Raw genomic sequence first — 17,111 nt, 5'->3', positions numbered from 1 at the left:
ACATGAAACACTCCTTTGCAATGTTTTAAGCAATATCAGTGTATGATTTTTGTTTTCTACAATTTTAGAGTGAAAAGAATGGGGAAACTCTTTGATAACTTTGACCAAGCTATTTACTATTTACACGCTGTGAGAGTTTCCAAAGGGGGTGCTTCTTGGAGTCTCTGGTCTGTCCAGGATGAATTTCTCCCAAGGGAGACAATAAAGACAAACTAACTAACTAACTAACTGGGTGCCCAAACCCTTTTCTGTCATTTTGTAAATGTAAAAGATGAATAAATAAATATATATTGTTTAAACTGTAAAGGGAATGTGTCATCTGTAACTTTATGCCTTTTGGAGATCATTTCATCTCCCACTTTTTTCACCGTTACAGTAACATAAACTTTTACATTGTACTCTGGTACGGTAGGTGGCGCTCATGCACCTAAAAGTAAGTATTGCAAGCAGAAGAAAAAGAGGGGCGGAGCCAGCCTGCATCAACCAATCCTGCTTCATGTCGTTAGTAACCCGGCAGAAACAAAAAATACCAGCTGCTAGGCTGTAAAGTTTTTAAAGAAAAGTATTCGGGCTTGTTGTATCATCTAATCTCGACTTCATCTGTTTCGCGAACATAGAGGTTTGTATCTTTGTATCCTTTTTACATACCTAGCCTAACGTTAGCTCATGTTTTGACCGACACGTTAACAATGGAAATAGACGTCTAGGTTGACGCCTCTGCTCTTGTTCACAGTTAAAGATGCTGCCTACTGGAGACGTCCAAGGTTGTCTTCGCAAACTGGAAAGTCTCCTGCGGGTGATTAAGTATCCAGGGTGTGTCGACTATAACGGGTAGGCCACTTACAACAACCAGTAAGACTAACTTAAACTTACTGTAGGGACACAGAGGTAACAAAACGTAGGCTACGCTCAGAAGCTGTAGTGAAACGAAGTCACTGCTGGGAAAGAACCAAGTTAAATTTTTAACTAAGCTAGCATAAGACATAGATTGTATATAAAAGAGGCATAAGGTTACCAGAGTACAGTTTATGATCTATAGATTTCCATTCAAGTGTTTGTATAATTCATCCTGTTGTAAAATGTAACACATCACAGATTGATAACCAAAGGAGTTTATATGCACGTCACTGTCTGCCTAAACAGAGACTGCTATCATCAGTATTTTTAACAGTGAGTGAAAAGTGTTATATTTCCTCATCAGACTCAGTCTTGTATTGTTGTTTGTTTCTCCACTAGTTTGTCCAAAGGAGATCCTTCAGCTTTTCTCCCAATAGTGAGTTTCACCCTCACCTCCTTCTCTCCTCCTTTTACTGAGCAACTAATGGCAGCTGGGCTGGAGCTGACTGGCAAAACTGACCTCCGTTTCACTGATGCTCTTTATAAGGTACAATAACACTATAGGCACATTCATTATTCTTATTTATTATTCAGCACTGCAAAATGCAGTCAGTTGACTTGTCCACATTTGCCCTCTTCCTCTATGACGCTCTGTGATTATTACCCTACCAATGCATAATGGATTTTTACTTTATTTTCACTACAATTAATCTTCTTCGCCTGTAATGGACCATTAAATTGCAAATGCGTGTGTTTTGCATGTGTAGGTACTGCGAGATATCTTCCACTATAAGCCCATACTGACCAAGCAGCAGTTTCTCCAGTGGGGTTTTTCCCAAAGGAAAATCTCTGTCATCTGTGACATCATTAACTTGGTCTTGCAGAGACACAAACAACTGAAAAAGGTACAGCAGCTTTGAATGGTTTACATTTCTGTACATTTGTGTCTATGCAACATTTCTAACTTTCATTATACAACATACAACTCATTTAACTACTCCATGATCAGTACCATTTGGGGAAACCAAAGTAGTGTGGTATATTGAGTGGTCCCTAACCTGGACCTAATTAAACAAATCCAAAGACAAAATCTGAGCCACGGTGTTACACCTGGCCTAGAGGTAATATGAGCTTAGCATAGAAATGAATCCCTTCTTTCACCGCTCCCAAGGTGGACCAACACAAGATCAGTGCAAAGTTATTAACGCAAGAAGAGGACCGAAGCAGATCTGGCCTCACCACACACCCGTTTGGACCACACCACACGGAACAAGTGGAGCTGGGGTTTCAGGTGAGCCCTGTATGCTTATTTATTTGAATCGGCTTCCAAGACATAATTTACTTCCAGGTAGCTCTAAGTTAACCACTTTCCTCATGACCTGCTGCTTCTATAAAATGTACATGATTTCTCAGTTTTTAGAGATTCTTTCTTTTTTTTCTTTTAACTTTCTGCAGGTTTCCACTCAGTTTTGTACCATTTCAAGTGTATTAACTGAATTTGACATGTTCATATAAAAAAAAAACCCACAGACATAAATATTCAACTGTATATTGAAGGTTGACCAACCCGAGCTCAGCACAAGGCCATTAATACAAAAAGAGGACCTGAGCAGGACTGGCCCTGCCACAAAGTCAATTGGGCAGCATTTCAGAGAGCATGTGGAGCAGGAGTTTCAGGTGAGCTCTGAACACTTTTCTTATTAACTCTCAACAAAGGCAATACAGCAAATGATTATTTGTAGCTGATATAGGCATTAAGCTTCAGCAGAATTTAAATATCACCACAGACAAATCATCTGACCATTGACATCAATGAAGTATGGATGACACCTGAAATTAAACCAGTAGACAACAAACAGCAATTCTGTCAACCAGCAAATAATCTGCATTTGCATGTGTGTTGTAGCCCAGGGTCATAAATCCGGCTCCGGCCTCACATAAGGATAATAGAGGAGAAGCTCATCTGAAACTGATTGATCCAGACATTGTAAGTATATTGTAAAATATCCACTATTAAAGATACACTGTGTAGTATTGATGATAACACATTAAGTGGAATAACAAACAGGAATAGATAGGCTACCAGTATAATGTGATGTAATATAACTGTCCTTTGTGTCCCTCTGTGTTTCAGTTGTCAGGCGTGGAGGGAAGACTCTCTGCATTAGAAGCTCGAATAGAGAATCTTCTCTCTGGATTAGACAGGGTTAAGATCTTGGAGAAACGCCTGGAGGAATTTGAGAGACGGAGAAACACAGACGAGGTTAATAAGACAATGTCTTCACATCAATACAACATGAAATTGTACCTGAACTGCTTTTATCAGTGCCACCTTTTACAATTACCAGACTCCATCCCAGAATGAAGAAGTCATCACCATATCCAAAGAGAGCTGGGAAAATCTGATGAGCAGAGTCCTGCTACTAGAAACTAAACTGGAACTGAGCAATACAAAGGTAGTACAAATGTTGTGGCAGTTTAATTTATTTCCCATGCAGCATGCACAGTAGTCACTAACTGCCTGTTTTTGGGGTCCACATCACATCCGCCTCAGTCTGCACTTCTCTTTAACTTCACAGGTGGTCAACTTGTCACCATGACATTAGTGATAAGACAGCTTTCAGATGAATCCTTAACTACGAACATTTTCACATAAAAATGATAATTTGTGATGTGACTCTGGTTTCCCTGTCTTCTCTCTGTCCCAGATGAATGCCCCACCACCATGTCATCCACCATCATCATCATCATCCACCACCTCGTGCTCCTCCACCTCCACGAGTGTTGCTTCAAAGGTGAGACTCGCTGTAACTGTGGATAAACAAATATCATCTTTACAAGCATTAGATCAGACAGTTCACTGAAACAAGACGTTCACAATATCTAAAGGGGGCAGAGTCAAAGGGCAGATCACCTTCCAGCTTCTTCCATTTGAAAATAGTGTTGTATTGGGTCAACGCCAGACCTTTCATGGCAGCAAAATGACCTTGTTATCTGTTATGATTTTTGTATTACTGTCTGTGAGACGGAAGAAAGATAAACAATGTCAGCTGGTACATACAGAATAATTTGACTGAAGTATGCAAAAGCTAGATAAGACACCAGCAAGCCATTTTACATGCATGTCTGATGCTTTCAGGCCTTTGGTTGGTGCAGCAATAAGCCTCACCACAGTTCAAACTGTGTGACCATTTCTCATGAGCTAGAAACATATTTTCTTGTCTGTGTGGTTTCTTTGTACAGGAGGACATTAAGGACAGATTGGAGAGTATAACCAATATGTAAGTTTTTTTTTGTAGTTCTCCAGTAGTTTTTCAATTTTCCACATTCAGGTTACGAGATAAGTGTGCTCACCTGCAAATAAATACAAACTCTGGTTAATCCAAGTTTCAACTCGGTGTCAGACAGTGAACAATAATACAGCATTTTCGATTTCTCTCCAACAATGGATTTTTGTATTCACTGCCTTTTGCTACTACATCCAGTCTGAGTTGTGATTGTTGTGACTGTCACCTTGAATCTTCATCATTGACTCTTGTGAATGTTATTTGATTTTACAGAGATATCTGCAGTGTAGCTACTACATATACTTCCTATAACTTTGTTTTGTTTTGTGGGTGCCAACAATTATGTGTTTGTCTGACCTTTTTAGGCTGAAGACGACCTCCAGTCTGTTAAAGAACACTGACTCCTCAACCACGCCCTGAAAATACATTATCATAAGTGATCACACTTCGATCTTATCAAACTGTTGTGTCCTCTTGGCTCTGATAAACCCAATAAAACCTAATTATCACCCTATCTACCTGTGTGCTTGCTGCATAGCTCTTCAAACAAGCCACCTCTGTGTTTAGACAAGCTGAAAAATTCCTGAAGTGAATGAACTGTGAAGACGATCCTGGACTGTCAATGTGGGAATATACTGTATATTCTTGGATAAAGCACAGTATATTATTTCCACTGTTTGCCCTTTGACAATGAATTACTTTTATTCTTAGACCTGGGTCATATTAGACTATAAAGCAAAATTACAGTTTGCAAACGTAGTTGGAAAGTTGATCAAACATACAGGGGCCCTATCAGTTGTGTAAAGTTGCTCAGCACCCTTTTGTTCTGCACTCATGTGATGCAAGTTTCGCTACAGATTTCCTGCCTTCCATTGCCCCACATGCATGGGACCCAAAGAGGGTTGCTTGCTTGGAAATATTAACTGCTCTCTAACAAACTTTACTGTATTACAGTAAGAAATTAAGGTTTGATTCTGGATAATAGAGAAGCAGGAAGTTTCGTCTTTGGAGTCAAAGTTAGGCCCAGGCCCCTATCAGTTCCCTGACATAAACAATATTGTCATGTCAATATTTCAATAATATTTATTAAAATAAAAATGTTGTGCATGGCATTTACAAAGATGTTAAGTGTATTGTCAAAGGCACGGATGACACAGGACACATCACATCCATTGCAAAACCTGGCCAAACAACAAATGTGTTGCAAAATACAAAAAGAACCACGTCATTTTATATTTTAGAACATGTTAGTATTTTACTTTTTTCAAAACAACTTTTTCTAAAAATAACAGTTTACTTTTTGTATTTTACTGCCTCCTGTGTGGGTGTGAACTGGAAATGGTCTGCCTTTGAGTTGAGGGGTTAACTTTTTAGGGGGCTGGACTACCGTACATTTAGCGCGGGAAAAGTCTTCCTGGTTGATGACGTTGTGGCTCGAGGTGGGTGGGTGTCGCATTGAACACTGACTGAACCCTCGGAGCAAAGAAAAGCAGAAAAAACAACATTATTTGGAAAAGTATGGAAGAAAGTCAGCCACCAGTGAACGGACATCTGAACGGGTAAGTAGTTAGTTTCACCCCGGAGGAAGTAAAGACACAATGAGACACCGTGGAGACTGTCACGTCCTCTGTCCACATGCTGCTGTTTGTGGAGCTGAATCAGCTTCAGGGGGGTGAATCACCCCTCAGTGATTTAGTATGTGTGTTTATTCAACAGCCCGAGTCAAAAAACCGTCCAATGTCTCATCTGTTGGTTATTCATGAAGACAGGTGTCTCCACATACGTCTAGCTGGTTGTCTGTGTCGTTTTGAATCACATGGTGCGTTGTTATTATGTCCTTCTGGAAGAGGTTTCTTGACGCTCATGTCCGACTCTTACATTGAAAATGATAGCATCACTAGCGACTAGCATGCTCAGATATCAGTCATGATGTGTTATCTGACTAAGGCTGTATATTGTAACCCTATTACAAGTTGCAACATCTAAATGTCCAAGACAGTAGTTTACACTATTTGGATTGGTATAGTTTCTTCTATAGTAATACCTCAGATGATTTATGGTATGTATGTTATCTGTTTTGATATCCTGATCAGATGATGAGCAGGTTCAGTCTTAAAAAGTACAACATTTTCCCTTGAGAGGTTGTCAAGTAGCATAAAATAGAAATATTCAAGTAGCCTAATACTTGAGTAAGAGTTCATTGTTGTTTGTGCCTCCAACATGTGACTCCACAAGATGAACAATGTTGTTTCTTGTTTCACATCAATGTTCCTCTTTTAGATTAGATTAGAGTGCCAGGGTTTTTACCAAGTTAGAAGTCTCGCTGTGCATGCTGCAGACACTGAGGTGAACCAAGATCAAGCAAAAACTTAGTTATAATGACCAGTATCTGCACACACCTCAAAGAACAATGACATTCACATAAAGCTTTCTCTCAAAAGATTACCCTGCCATATCTTGAAGTCATTGTGTTTGTGTTGTTGAGAATCTTTATTGCTGAGAAATTAGCTCCTCTTAAGAATTTATATTTTTGTCTTTTAGCTCAAAAACCTTTACTCTCTTTGTCTTTGTGCATTTCTCTAATAGCAGTGTAACCAGAAAGCGAGATGACTACCTGGAATGGCCGGACTACTTTATGGCTGTTGCCTTTCTGTCAGCCCAAAGGAGCAAAGACCCCAGCTCACAGGTGTGTGTGTTTTTTTTGCATGTGTATGCTGTAACAATTAGATACATCATAGTAATGTCAAGTATAATAAGTAAGGAAGCTGGTGTGCCTTTCTGACAAGACCCCAGTGAAATAAAGGATAGTATAATCATTTTCCCTGAAGGTCCTCTAAGACACTCATTACTTACGTTGTTTAAGATGCGTGAAGTTTTGTCAGGTTTTTCCGGGTCCCCTTCAGGAGATTGCATTCTGCCATAAATCTAAACACTACTCTCCTGCTGTTGTTTCATTAGTTGAAAGTCTAGAAATTCTCTAAACCCCCGAAAGGCTTCTTTCTCTCAAATGGTTGTGAGTGTTTCCCATGGATAATCCAGAATAATAGATTAGATTATTGCACAGGTGTGCTGTTGTTGGTTTGTCACAATTAAGGTATTTTTTGTGTAAATTAATTTTGAATCTGCAATTAGATCCTCATGGTTGTATGCCACCGCTACTCAGACTTGTTTCAGGTTACATCTGTTTATCCACAGTTATGAAAGAAAGATGAACCATTTGTTTGAAATTTTGTCATTATGAATATGAGAAGTCTGCTCCAAGATGTATTCTGAGGCCAATTATGATGTGACCTTTGACCACCATCAGTTTGAGTCCAAGTAACATTTAGACACATCCCTTTGAGTGGTTCTGGAGATATTGACATCACAAGGTCCAACCCTTGACCTTTGACCCTCAATCTGTTCAGTATAACGTCCTTGAATGTTTGTGCCAAATTTGAAGTGGTTTTGTTGAATGGGACAGATGTACGTGGAAAAATTAATGTTCCAAGGAGACGAAATTAGAAGATACTTTTAGAGCAACTGTGGTCCTTCAATCTTGAACCAAACACCAACTTGGGCATTTTTCACTATTATGTAGCTTGCAGAATGCATTGATATGAATTAAAGATCACAGAGCAAGCAGAATGAGTGAACCTTTAGTGTGTGTATTAGAAGTAATCAGGCTGTTGTTTTCTCACACGCTGTGGCTCCCGTGTCTCTCTGCAGGTTGGGGCTTGTATCGTGAACCAGGAGAATAAGATAGTTGGTATTGGTTACAACGGTATGCCCAATGGATGTAATGACGACCTGCTGCCATGGTCGCGTTCTGCTGATGACAGACTTGACACTAAATACCCTTATGGTGAGAATGCATATGCGCACACACTCTTGTCATTTTGCTTTATTCTGGTTTAATTTTTTTTTTTCAGGAATGAAATGCTTTGGAAAAAATGTGAACGTACAACAAAATACATTTGTGTGCAGAAAAGAGTTGGTTATGCACAACGATGCCAAGTTCTTCATGTCTGAACTGTGGCCTGTAGAGGGTGCTGCAGGATAAATGATGAGAATGAGAATGATGATAATGATTCTTTCTGTCTTTCTTTTTCTCACTTTTTTTATTATCAATAATTGAATAGAAATCAGTCTAGTCATAAAATATTTCTACATAATTTGCACTTAAACAAGACAAAAACATTAAAGGCCATATAGCAACCCTTTGTTTCTGCAGTATTTTACGAAGCCCAACATTAATGTGAACTAAAAAGACAATTTACTGATGAGTTTGCTTTTTCCTCAGTGTCACTACGAGCGTGATTAAGATGTAACAGTTCCCTGAGTGTGGTGCTACAATGTCTGGAGGAAGGCTATAAAAATTATTATAAGGGAAATCCACTGATTTTTATACATCAAAAACTCCTTATGGGTTTTTGGGGAGTGCTATGCATGTGTGAAAAGTTAAAGTCTTTGTGACTCCAGAGGGAGACGTCTGATGAATGTCTCATGTGACATCACTTGAGGTAAAGTCTGTTGGGCTTGAAGACTACAGTTTTGAAAATAGAAAAAGTTAGTTATCAGAGTTGGCAAGATGTTAGCTCACCAGACTTCTAATCCATTTTTCAGCTCTGGTTAAAATCTTTCTTTAAATGGCAAGGAAATGAGCTTCAAGTGCTTTACTATCTCATCTAAATTAGCAAAGGAAATACTGCAGCTGGAAATAAATTGACATCATTGATTAATTCATATATTTAAGTTAAGGATTAGAATTTCACTTAAACTTACACTACGGAGCTGCCACCTCTTGCATAAGCTTCTGTAGTCCATAATAACACATGTTTGTACGTATAATATAATTTGTGATTCCTTGATCATTTCCTCTTATTTCAATGGCTCATCTTTTTTCTTTTTGTGACATTTTTTTCTTTTTGTCACATTTCAATGTGTCAAGCCTGTGTGCGTTTTTTGATTAAGAAAGGATACATGCTTTATATATAAAGTGAGTTTAAAATCAAATCCTAGTGTAAGTGCAGTCAGATTCTCTCTGTGCCGCGGTGTCCTTCGAATTCTCCGTCACATTTTCCTCGACCTTGTGACATTTGACATCAAGGGAAAGAAAAGAAAGTGGAGAGGAGAGAGATTATTTAGATTAACCCACCACAACCTTGGTTTCTGTTTGAGGCTAGTGACGCAAAGCCGCATTATCTGTTGATAGCACACAGGAATGAAAAAAACATTGATCCATTTTGATTTAAAAACTCAAAGACACATTTATGGCAGATCCAGACAATAAAGTGATTTCACAGATGTTTGTGTTTGAACAGTCATGCACTCGACTTGAGTGTTGAAGTTCAAAAGTAAAACAAAAACACAGGCCGTGTCTTGTACTGACTGGCTTCCTGTCTCAATACTGTCTCACAGTGTGTCATGCAGAGCTGAATGCCATTATGAACAAGAACAGTGCTGATGTGAAAGGCTGCACCATGTATGTGGCTTTGTTCCCTTGCAACGAGTGTGCCAAGCTCATCATCCAGGCAGGTGGGTGTTGACCACACACACACACACACACACACACACACACACACACACACACGGACACGGACACGGACACGGACACGGACACCACTTTGAGATATTGATTTTTTGGAATGTCAATAGTGTTTTTTCTTTTATTAATGAAGCTTTAAACACCTACTGCTTAAAAACTTTAAATGTTATCTGTTTTTCAAAATTTTGTGCTGATGTGCAGTGTCTCTTAGATTCAAAATATTGTGATTGTGATTAATATTTAAATACCTCTGATAACAGATTTTGCAACCGAATAGACTTGTGTAGGTAATTTCCATCATAGTGAAAAGGAAAGCACTGAGCCATGAGATCTATCAGAGCTTCCTGCTTGGAAGCAGAAATACAAAGACTCAAGACTGGACGAGGATAAGAAACGTTTGTTTGCTTGGGAAGGATGTGAGAAATATCGTCTTGTTTACAAAGCAAGACAATTTGCAGCACGGAAACTTCCTCATTTAAAATCAACTTTAAAACAGCATTGTTCTCATCAATGCCTCTGCGCTCATACCTCAAACCAGGCTACATTTGAATGAAGTGAAATGGCATTGAACTCAGTGAATGAGTTTAAACTAATGCTTATTTGCCAGTTGCTAATGTTCAACTCACCCAACTTGATCTCCCCACAGCAGTAGTCTGCAGAATCCACTTCAGACAGGCAGGCTCTGTTTTCTCACATCAGGCTCAAATGTGGAATGAAAGCTCCCACTCCCGTGTTGAACAGTGTGGACACAGAGGGAATTTATGCAGCAGATGTGCAATTAATGTTTGGAGAGTTCCACACTAACCAGCACATGTTAAGTTGAACTCATGTTAATGGTATTTGTTTTCTGACTTTAGTATATAACGGTTTATTTTGATGAATAATCAAGCAATCAGGTGTGTTTGTTATCCTCAGTGCTGGAAAGGCGAGTTGCCTTTGATCTTTTTCTGTGCCTGTGAGCACGACAAACAAAATCAAAATCATTCACCTTCACTCTGTTGGGATGTCGACACAAATCTCTAAATCTGGTTAAGCTGGGCTACTGAGCACTCCTGGTCCTCTCCCAAGGAAGAGTGATGGAGGCCGCTCTGCTCTCGGGAACCTGAAATACAGCCAAAATAGTTTTTGTAGCCTTCCCCAGATTGCAGCCTTGGTACAGTCCTGTCACTGAGCTCTGCAGGCAGTTTCCTTCCACCTCATGGCTTGTTTTTTTTTGTCTGATATCATCTGCTGCGGCGCCTCGGGTAGACTGGTGTGCCTCTTTCCAAATCACGCCCAACTGAATTTATCACAGGTGGACTCGAATCTCAAGGTGTAGAAACCTCTCAGAGATGTTCAGGAGATTTCAAATGTCATAGCAAAGGGGTCCAGAGAGGAGTCGGTGAGATATTTTGAGTTAATTCCCTTGTCCTCATGGACTACTGAGTTGAGAATGGGAAAGGGTTTTCTTGTAATTTGGTTGCGCTATAACAATGTGAAGAAGGGCATGACTTAATACTTTCTGAAAGCACTGTGTACAGTATATATTGGCCATCAATATCAGAATAAACGGGCAGCTGTAACAAAGATGGGGATGGATTGGAAATTAGACATGGCAGCAGGGACATGAGACAAAAAAAGAGTTAGATCTGGCCATACTTAGATATAACAAATAGAGACATTATTCTGTTCCTCTCTTTTGTCTATTTTAAACCAGACTGTGGCACAATAAATTCTAGGTAAATTAAGAGTTTGTTTTGTTTTCAAACAGAAAAAGACCAACAAACGAACTTAATCTGGCCTGCAGCTCTGTGTATACTCCAACAGAAAATATTTGTTGACTGGAAGAAGTGTACCATTACAATTCAGTGAAGAGTATAACATATTTGGAAAATAGCTGCAGTCTGTAAAACTCTTACCCTTGTTATTGTTCTCTCTAATGATTATTTGCTTTAGTGCAGGTTTTACTTGGTCTTGGGTCTGACTTGTCTGATCTCTCTGGTTATATGTTAGTCAGTGATTTTTGCAGCCTGATTTGTATTACACCAACAACATAAAACTTCAGACCAGTCTAAAATACGTTTGTGAAAAATGTAAAAAAAAAAAACATAACTGTCTTTATTTTTGCATTCATGCCCCCTGTGTCCCTTCATTATCCCTCTCTCTATCCAGGTCTTAAGGAAGTCATCTTTCTTTCTGACAAGTACCATGACACACCAGAGATGACTGCCTCCAGGAGGCTGCTCAGCATGGCAGGCATACAGTTCAGGCGAGTAACAGGTTTTCTCTGATACACAAAAAAGTGTGTCACTATTGTTGTCTGAAAAGGAAAATTGCAGCTAATTTTGAAGAAAAACTGTAAATACTTCGTAGCATGGTACATCCGGAAGTCTCTGAACTGGCAAACAGATAAGATAATGCAATTTGTTATTAAAGAGTGTGGTACAATATTAGTTTTATCTCAATTATCTTGTTTTCGTTATCATAGGAAGCCCAAATTGTGACTGAAAATAAAATAAGGTTAATCACCCACCAGTCACAACAGCCTTGGCCTTTTTTCTCTCTTTAGATTTCATCTAATTAAAGAGATTAAGGAATGAGCTTTTAAGCACTTGAATCTGCAGTAGGAGGATTTTATCTCTGTTCAAGATCTCTCAGCAGAAAGCATCCATCCTAATAGGAAGTGTGCCTCTGGGCCTCACACTGAAACACTGGTGTCAGGTGTAGGTCTTGTCGAGGAGGCGCCTTTAACTCTTCAGTGTGCTCTGGTTCAGTCATGACATCACTTATTTTCTCACATGTATGTATCAGACCGGCAAAGCATTTGAGAACGGGCGGTGAAGTCTTGAAAGCAGTGACCAGTAACGTTAAATACAGTCAAACATTGCTCCTGCCTGCGTCTATAGTGTTGAAAAAACTGATCTTTGCAGTGCAGACAAGTTTTATCCCTCTGTCGCTGTTCACTCTTGGCAAATTAAAGACGCACTTCCCCTTGAACTCTGTAAAAACTCTGTCATGTCTGGAATCTCACATGGGGTGATGGCGATGCCAAGGATTCACAAAAAGAATGGCATTTTAATATAGTGTGCAGGCTAAATATACTTTTTAATTTAAGTGGATTTACTGTGATACGCTGACATCAGTGTCCCCATTTCTCCCCAAGGCGGTCATAAATCAGGCTTCACCTGCAAAATAAGTTTTAAAGTCTACCAGTGGATCCATGTCAGAGGGTTTGTTATATTTCCCATATTTCAGCTTTCAGACATACTCGCATCTAGCAGACACAGAGCAACGGCAGCTTTTATTTGAGGTCATGATTCTGTTGAACACCTGAAGAATGATGATCCTCTGCTCTCAGCTCTTGTTTTTGTGTCTGCCTCCTCCTCAGCTGCTAAATGCTCTGCTCTGTTCTCAAGAGATGTTGATGATGGGAGATGTTTTCCTGTGGGTTTATCACATTACACATGGTCATTGTAATCAATTACATCATGTAAATATAGTTATTAGTGCAGCATTAGCACTAGTTAGTAGCTACACCTTGGCTAATAATTCTCCTTGTGCTGCTCTCTGCTGGTCACTGCATGCACTTCACCATCTCACAATACAATACACAATATACGGTACATCCTTGAAAAAAAAAAGATTGTGGATCTCTTCCTGGGTAAATAAATAACCATTGCTTCTGCACAGTTGGGTGTGTCCAGCTGTGTTGATGGGCATGGTCAAATGATCAGCCTTTTAACACACAGAGCTGTGCTAACTGTATGCAGACTCCAGGCTCCAGACTAACTTTTTTTTACTAACTTAAAATTTTAGGAAGGAGCACAAGTAGAAAAGTTAGGGGCATAAATCGACTTGCAAAGCAAATATTCACATTTCCCTTTCATTCATGATCCTCACACACATGGGAAAAAATTACGTACTTGCACTGTCTCAAAATTAAGGGGCAAAATGCCCCCATTTAGGGGCAGTCTGGAGCCCTGTGTGTGAGTACTGTACGTCAGATGAAGTAAACATTTAGTTGCACCCACGGGCACCATGGGTAATCGATGGATCAAGGGCTCGGGTAGTAAAACTGAGCACTGATTAATAGTTGATGGGTGGTGGAGTGATACATCATTAATGAGGATCGTATTAATAACACTTTCTAAAACAGCCAGGCCAACAAACAACAGTGAGTCCACACAGTGAACAGGGGTTATCAGGGTTGGAGATGGGACTACAGCAGGCAGCATACATCTACATCCAGCTAATCCAATGTCACTACAAAGAGTGGTCTTTGGGTGCAGGGGAGAAGACAATGGTACTGGTCCAGTCAGCAGTCTGTGTGTGTTTGTGTACGTGCTTCACATCTCAGGAACCATTCATCCTATTGACTTAGAATAGTGGGAGTATTTGCTGGGGACCTACAGACTTGTTTCATAATTTTTGTAAAATTTGGACACAGCCTGTTCAGTATCAATACACTCTGTAAAAACTAATGTTAAATTGGCTAAATAAAAAACAACAACTCATCTTTCAATTGTGGGACAAAAAAGCCATTCTTCTTCTTAGGGCAGTTTGAAGAAAAATTTGATTAAAAAAAAATATTTTTTTTTGAATTATTATTATTCTTTCCTCTTAGTCTTGCTCCCTGTCAGTCACTCACACACACGCACGTACACATGCACACATGCATGGACACACACACACTATTGACAACTTGGCCGAGTCTTGTGAAAAGGTATCAAGAGACAGATGAAAGTGTCACTTGAAAAGACAATGAAAAGGTGACTTTCGTCCTCGTCCCTCGTGTTTTTATTTTGTGTGTTGTTATTTTCCTGTGTGTCTTCATACCTGCGCATTCCTGGCTCATGTGTGTGTTGTTGTTTTTCCCCCCCTCTGTGTTTTTGCAGGCAGTTCAAGCCCAAGAAGGCCGAGATTGTCATTGATTTTAATTCCATTAACCATCCTGGAATGCTGAACAGCGCAACCAAGTGAAAATGCAAACGGCTCACCTTGGGGAGCCGCTGAACGAAGCGGGGAGGCAGACGAAGACTGACGAGATTGAAAGGGACTTTGATGCCTCTTTTCTGTATGTCTTCCTGCCCCCTGCTTTGTCCAAAGGAAAACTCAAGGATACCTCGACTTTGACGCCTTTTGATATTTTGATTTAAGGGGATATTCAAGATAGTTTAATCTGAGGCTTCACCCTTTTTGGCTGACTGCAGTAGAAGGTCTTTCTATGTGGCTTGCAGAGTTTTATTTTTTTTTCTTTCTTTTAAAATTTCCTCTGGGTTTAGGAATACACAAGAACTTTGAACACACTATCTTGAGCGTTTGATTTTAAACTCTTTTGTGTTGTCAATCAGATCTTCTCATGGCTGTCTGCACAGGGGAAAACCTGAAATCTGTTTTTCCTCCTTCAAACACGGCTCCAAATTAATACAGAGTGTCTTAATATTCAGTTGATTTGACCTTCCACATTCACAGTGGATGCTGCCCAATAAGTCACGCCTGTTCTGTTGAAACCCCAGAGCTGTTGTTTTACCTCTTAGTGGCTTAGTGTTAACAATTAGTTTCAGGGGCACAGATTGTGTTTGTACGCTAATATTTTACTAGTAGTTGGTTAAAAAAAGAAAGAAAAAAGACGAGTTGCAAATAATCCAACCCTGCTGCAAATTTTACTTCTACAGATTGTGAATTTCTTTTTCATGCCGATTGGTTATTTATACAGGTGGTTTATTTGTTTCTGAGTGGAATATGTATGTTGTTACAACTATTGATAATGCCGTAGATTGCAGCATTCATGCCAGAGTCGGTAATAGGTCAGGTTGCATACTGTCCCGGGGCCAGTCCCAGAGAGGAGGGGGTTTATCCCAGTACGTTGCAGCATTCATGCCAGAGTCGGTAATAGGTCAGGTTGCATACTGTCCCGGGGCCAGTCCCAGAGAGGAGGGGGTTTATCCCAGTACGCCCAATGGCCATTCCAACTATGGCTGTTCTTTTAAAGGGGATGATGTGCTCGTTGGCTGCGCCTCATCAGCCATTACATGTAGGTTTCCAACTGAGCCACCTCCAGTTCGTCCCTGTTGGCTCAGAATACCGTGGCCAAAACGTATTGAAATGTGTCTTGATAGTAATATATTATGGGTATGCATGACTGTAATATGTGATCAATCAAAAAGTAAGGATTTTTAAAAATGTTTTAGAGTCAGCAGGTGCTTTTTTTTTTTTAGTTATCACTGGAAACACTTTATCTTAGATTTCCTCCATGGAAAAAACATGTTCATGTCTGTGGATGATTGTACCATGTTTTCCAAGATGACCTTCCGTTAGGCTGAAAGCTGTTTCTTTTCGCTGTTAGATGGTCTAATATGCTGTTATGCCAAATTATATGAACCCTAATCATTTGTCCACAACATGTCAGTGTATAGGATGCATGCAGGTACAGTTGCTTCAGAATGTAGCGCTCATCATTAATCAATATACACTCAATAAACCGTGATGACAAAGTAAAAACGTGTTGTTGTTGTTTTTAATTTTTTTAATGGTTTTTGTAAATGCAACATTTCAGTTTTTAATAAAAATGAAAAGCTGATGTTGTGTAAAACAGAGTTAAGAGCCACAATTCAGTTTGTACAAGCTCATTTACAGCAGTTACAGCCTCCAGTCTTCTTGGGTAAGTTGTGTGAACCGGATCTGGGTGGTTTGTCTCATTGTCCCTGAGCCACATCCATCAGATTGCATCTGTGAGCAGCCATCTGTCTCCACAGATGTTCTCTGGGCTTTAGGTAGTCGGACCACTTTAAGGACAGTCAGAGTTTTTTCAAAGCCACTACACTGTTGTCTTCGCCATATGCTTTGGGTCGTTGTCATGCTGAAAGGTTAACTGTCACACCTGTCTCAGGTCTTGTGCACTCTGGAGAACGTTGCCTTCAAGGACCTCTGTGTGTTTGACCTCCTTCATCCTTCCCTGTGCTCTGACCTGTTGCCACCACCACCACAACCACCACGCCTCACCATGGAGACGTTCACTCGACTGCCTGGAGTCTTCCCAAAAGAGCTAAGTTTTAGACCAGAGAATATTTTTCTTCAGGCTCTCAGAGTATGTTTAATGTTTTTTGGCAACATGAAAACGAGCTGTTGTGTTCCTTTTACTCCACTGGCTTCCTTCTAGCCGACCAGACTCATGGAGGGCTCTGGGCTTTGGAGAAGAGAGTCTGTCCTTTGTTCTTTGGCTCCAAAAACCTCAGGTGTCCTTGTGTTTGAGATGGTTTTCAGTTTGTTCAGCTGTTGTCAGATGTCTGAGTGAGCAGACTCTGATTGAGGTCATGGCATGGGTAGTAACTCTGTGTGGCCACCAGTTCAGATCAAACTGCTGGGCTGCCGAAGTACTCAGCAGCATTTACTTTTGACTGTGCCATGCTTCCATACGCTAAGAGAGCCACAGCTCTTTGCTTGTACTGAAGCCTTTTCTTTTATTCTTGTATTTTATTCTA

General features: G+C 39.9%; 2 protein-coding genes across 3 annotated transcripts; both read left to right on the top strand.

Annotated features, from left to right (window-relative positions):
• Nucleotides 1-739: 739 nt before the first annotated feature.
• cep44 (centrosomal protein 44) lies at nucleotides 740-4,544 on the top strand (the record flags this gene model as incomplete). Its single annotated transcript, XM_083982284.1, has 11 exons — nucleotides 740-831; nucleotides 1,237-1,384; nucleotides 1,605-1,742; nucleotides 2,009-2,128; nucleotides 2,395-2,514; nucleotides 2,744-2,824; nucleotides 2,972-3,100; nucleotides 3,198-3,293; nucleotides 3,546-3,632; nucleotides 4,081-4,118; nucleotides 4,490-4,544. 11 exons carry the CDS (start codon nucleotides 740-742, stop codon nucleotides 4,542-4,544), a joined length of 1,104 nt encoding a protein of 367 aa, XP_083838410.1.
• Nucleotides 4,545-5,544: 1,000 nt separating this feature from the next.
• On the top strand, nucleotides 5,545-16,073 carry dctd (dCMP deaminase). 2 transcript variants are annotated; one of them, XM_083991541.1, is made up of 7 exons: nucleotides 5,545-5,683; nucleotides 6,711-6,810; nucleotides 7,833-7,968; nucleotides 9,525-9,641; nucleotides 11,803-11,899; nucleotides 14,526-15,442; nucleotides 15,532-16,073. In XM_083991541.1, exons 1-6 carry the CDS (start codon nucleotides 5,643-5,645, stop codon nucleotides 14,608-14,610), a joined length of 576 nt encoding a protein of 191 aa, XP_083847667.1. In that variant the 5' UTR covers nucleotides 5,545-5,642; the 3' UTR covers nucleotides 14,611-15,442; nucleotides 15,532-16,073. The 2 variants fall into 2 exon arrangements, with proteins under 2 accessions (XP_083847667.1, XP_083847668.1); XM_083991542.1 differs by having other exon boundaries at nucleotides 5,574-5,683; nucleotides 6,714-6,810.
• Nucleotides 16,074-17,111: the final 1,038 nt, after the last annotated feature.

Source organism: Trachurus trachurus (assembly GCF_905171665.1).
Source record: "Trachurus trachurus genome assembly, chromosome: 1".
Taxonomy (NCBI): Eukaryota; Metazoa; Chordata; class Actinopteri; order Carangiformes; family Carangidae; genus Trachurus; species Trachurus trachurus.
Note: the sequence above shows the minus strand (reverse complement) of the source record. Positions and strands in the feature narration are given on the sequence as shown.

Excerpts from the sequence above, each read along its gene's own strand:
- dctd (XM_083991541.1), top strand. The coding sequence starts at position 5,643 with ATGGAAGAAAGTCAGCCACCAGTGAACGGACATCTGAACGG. Across the intron at positions 9,642-11,802 it reads CAAGCTCATCATCCAGGCAG|GTCTTAAGGAAGTCATCTTT; the intron begins GTGGGTGTTGAC and ends CTCTCTATCCAG. Across the intron at positions 11,900-14,525 it reads ATGGCAGGCATACAGTTCAG|GCAGTTCAAGCCCAAGAAGG; the intron begins GCGAGTAACAGG and ends GTGTTTTTGCAG.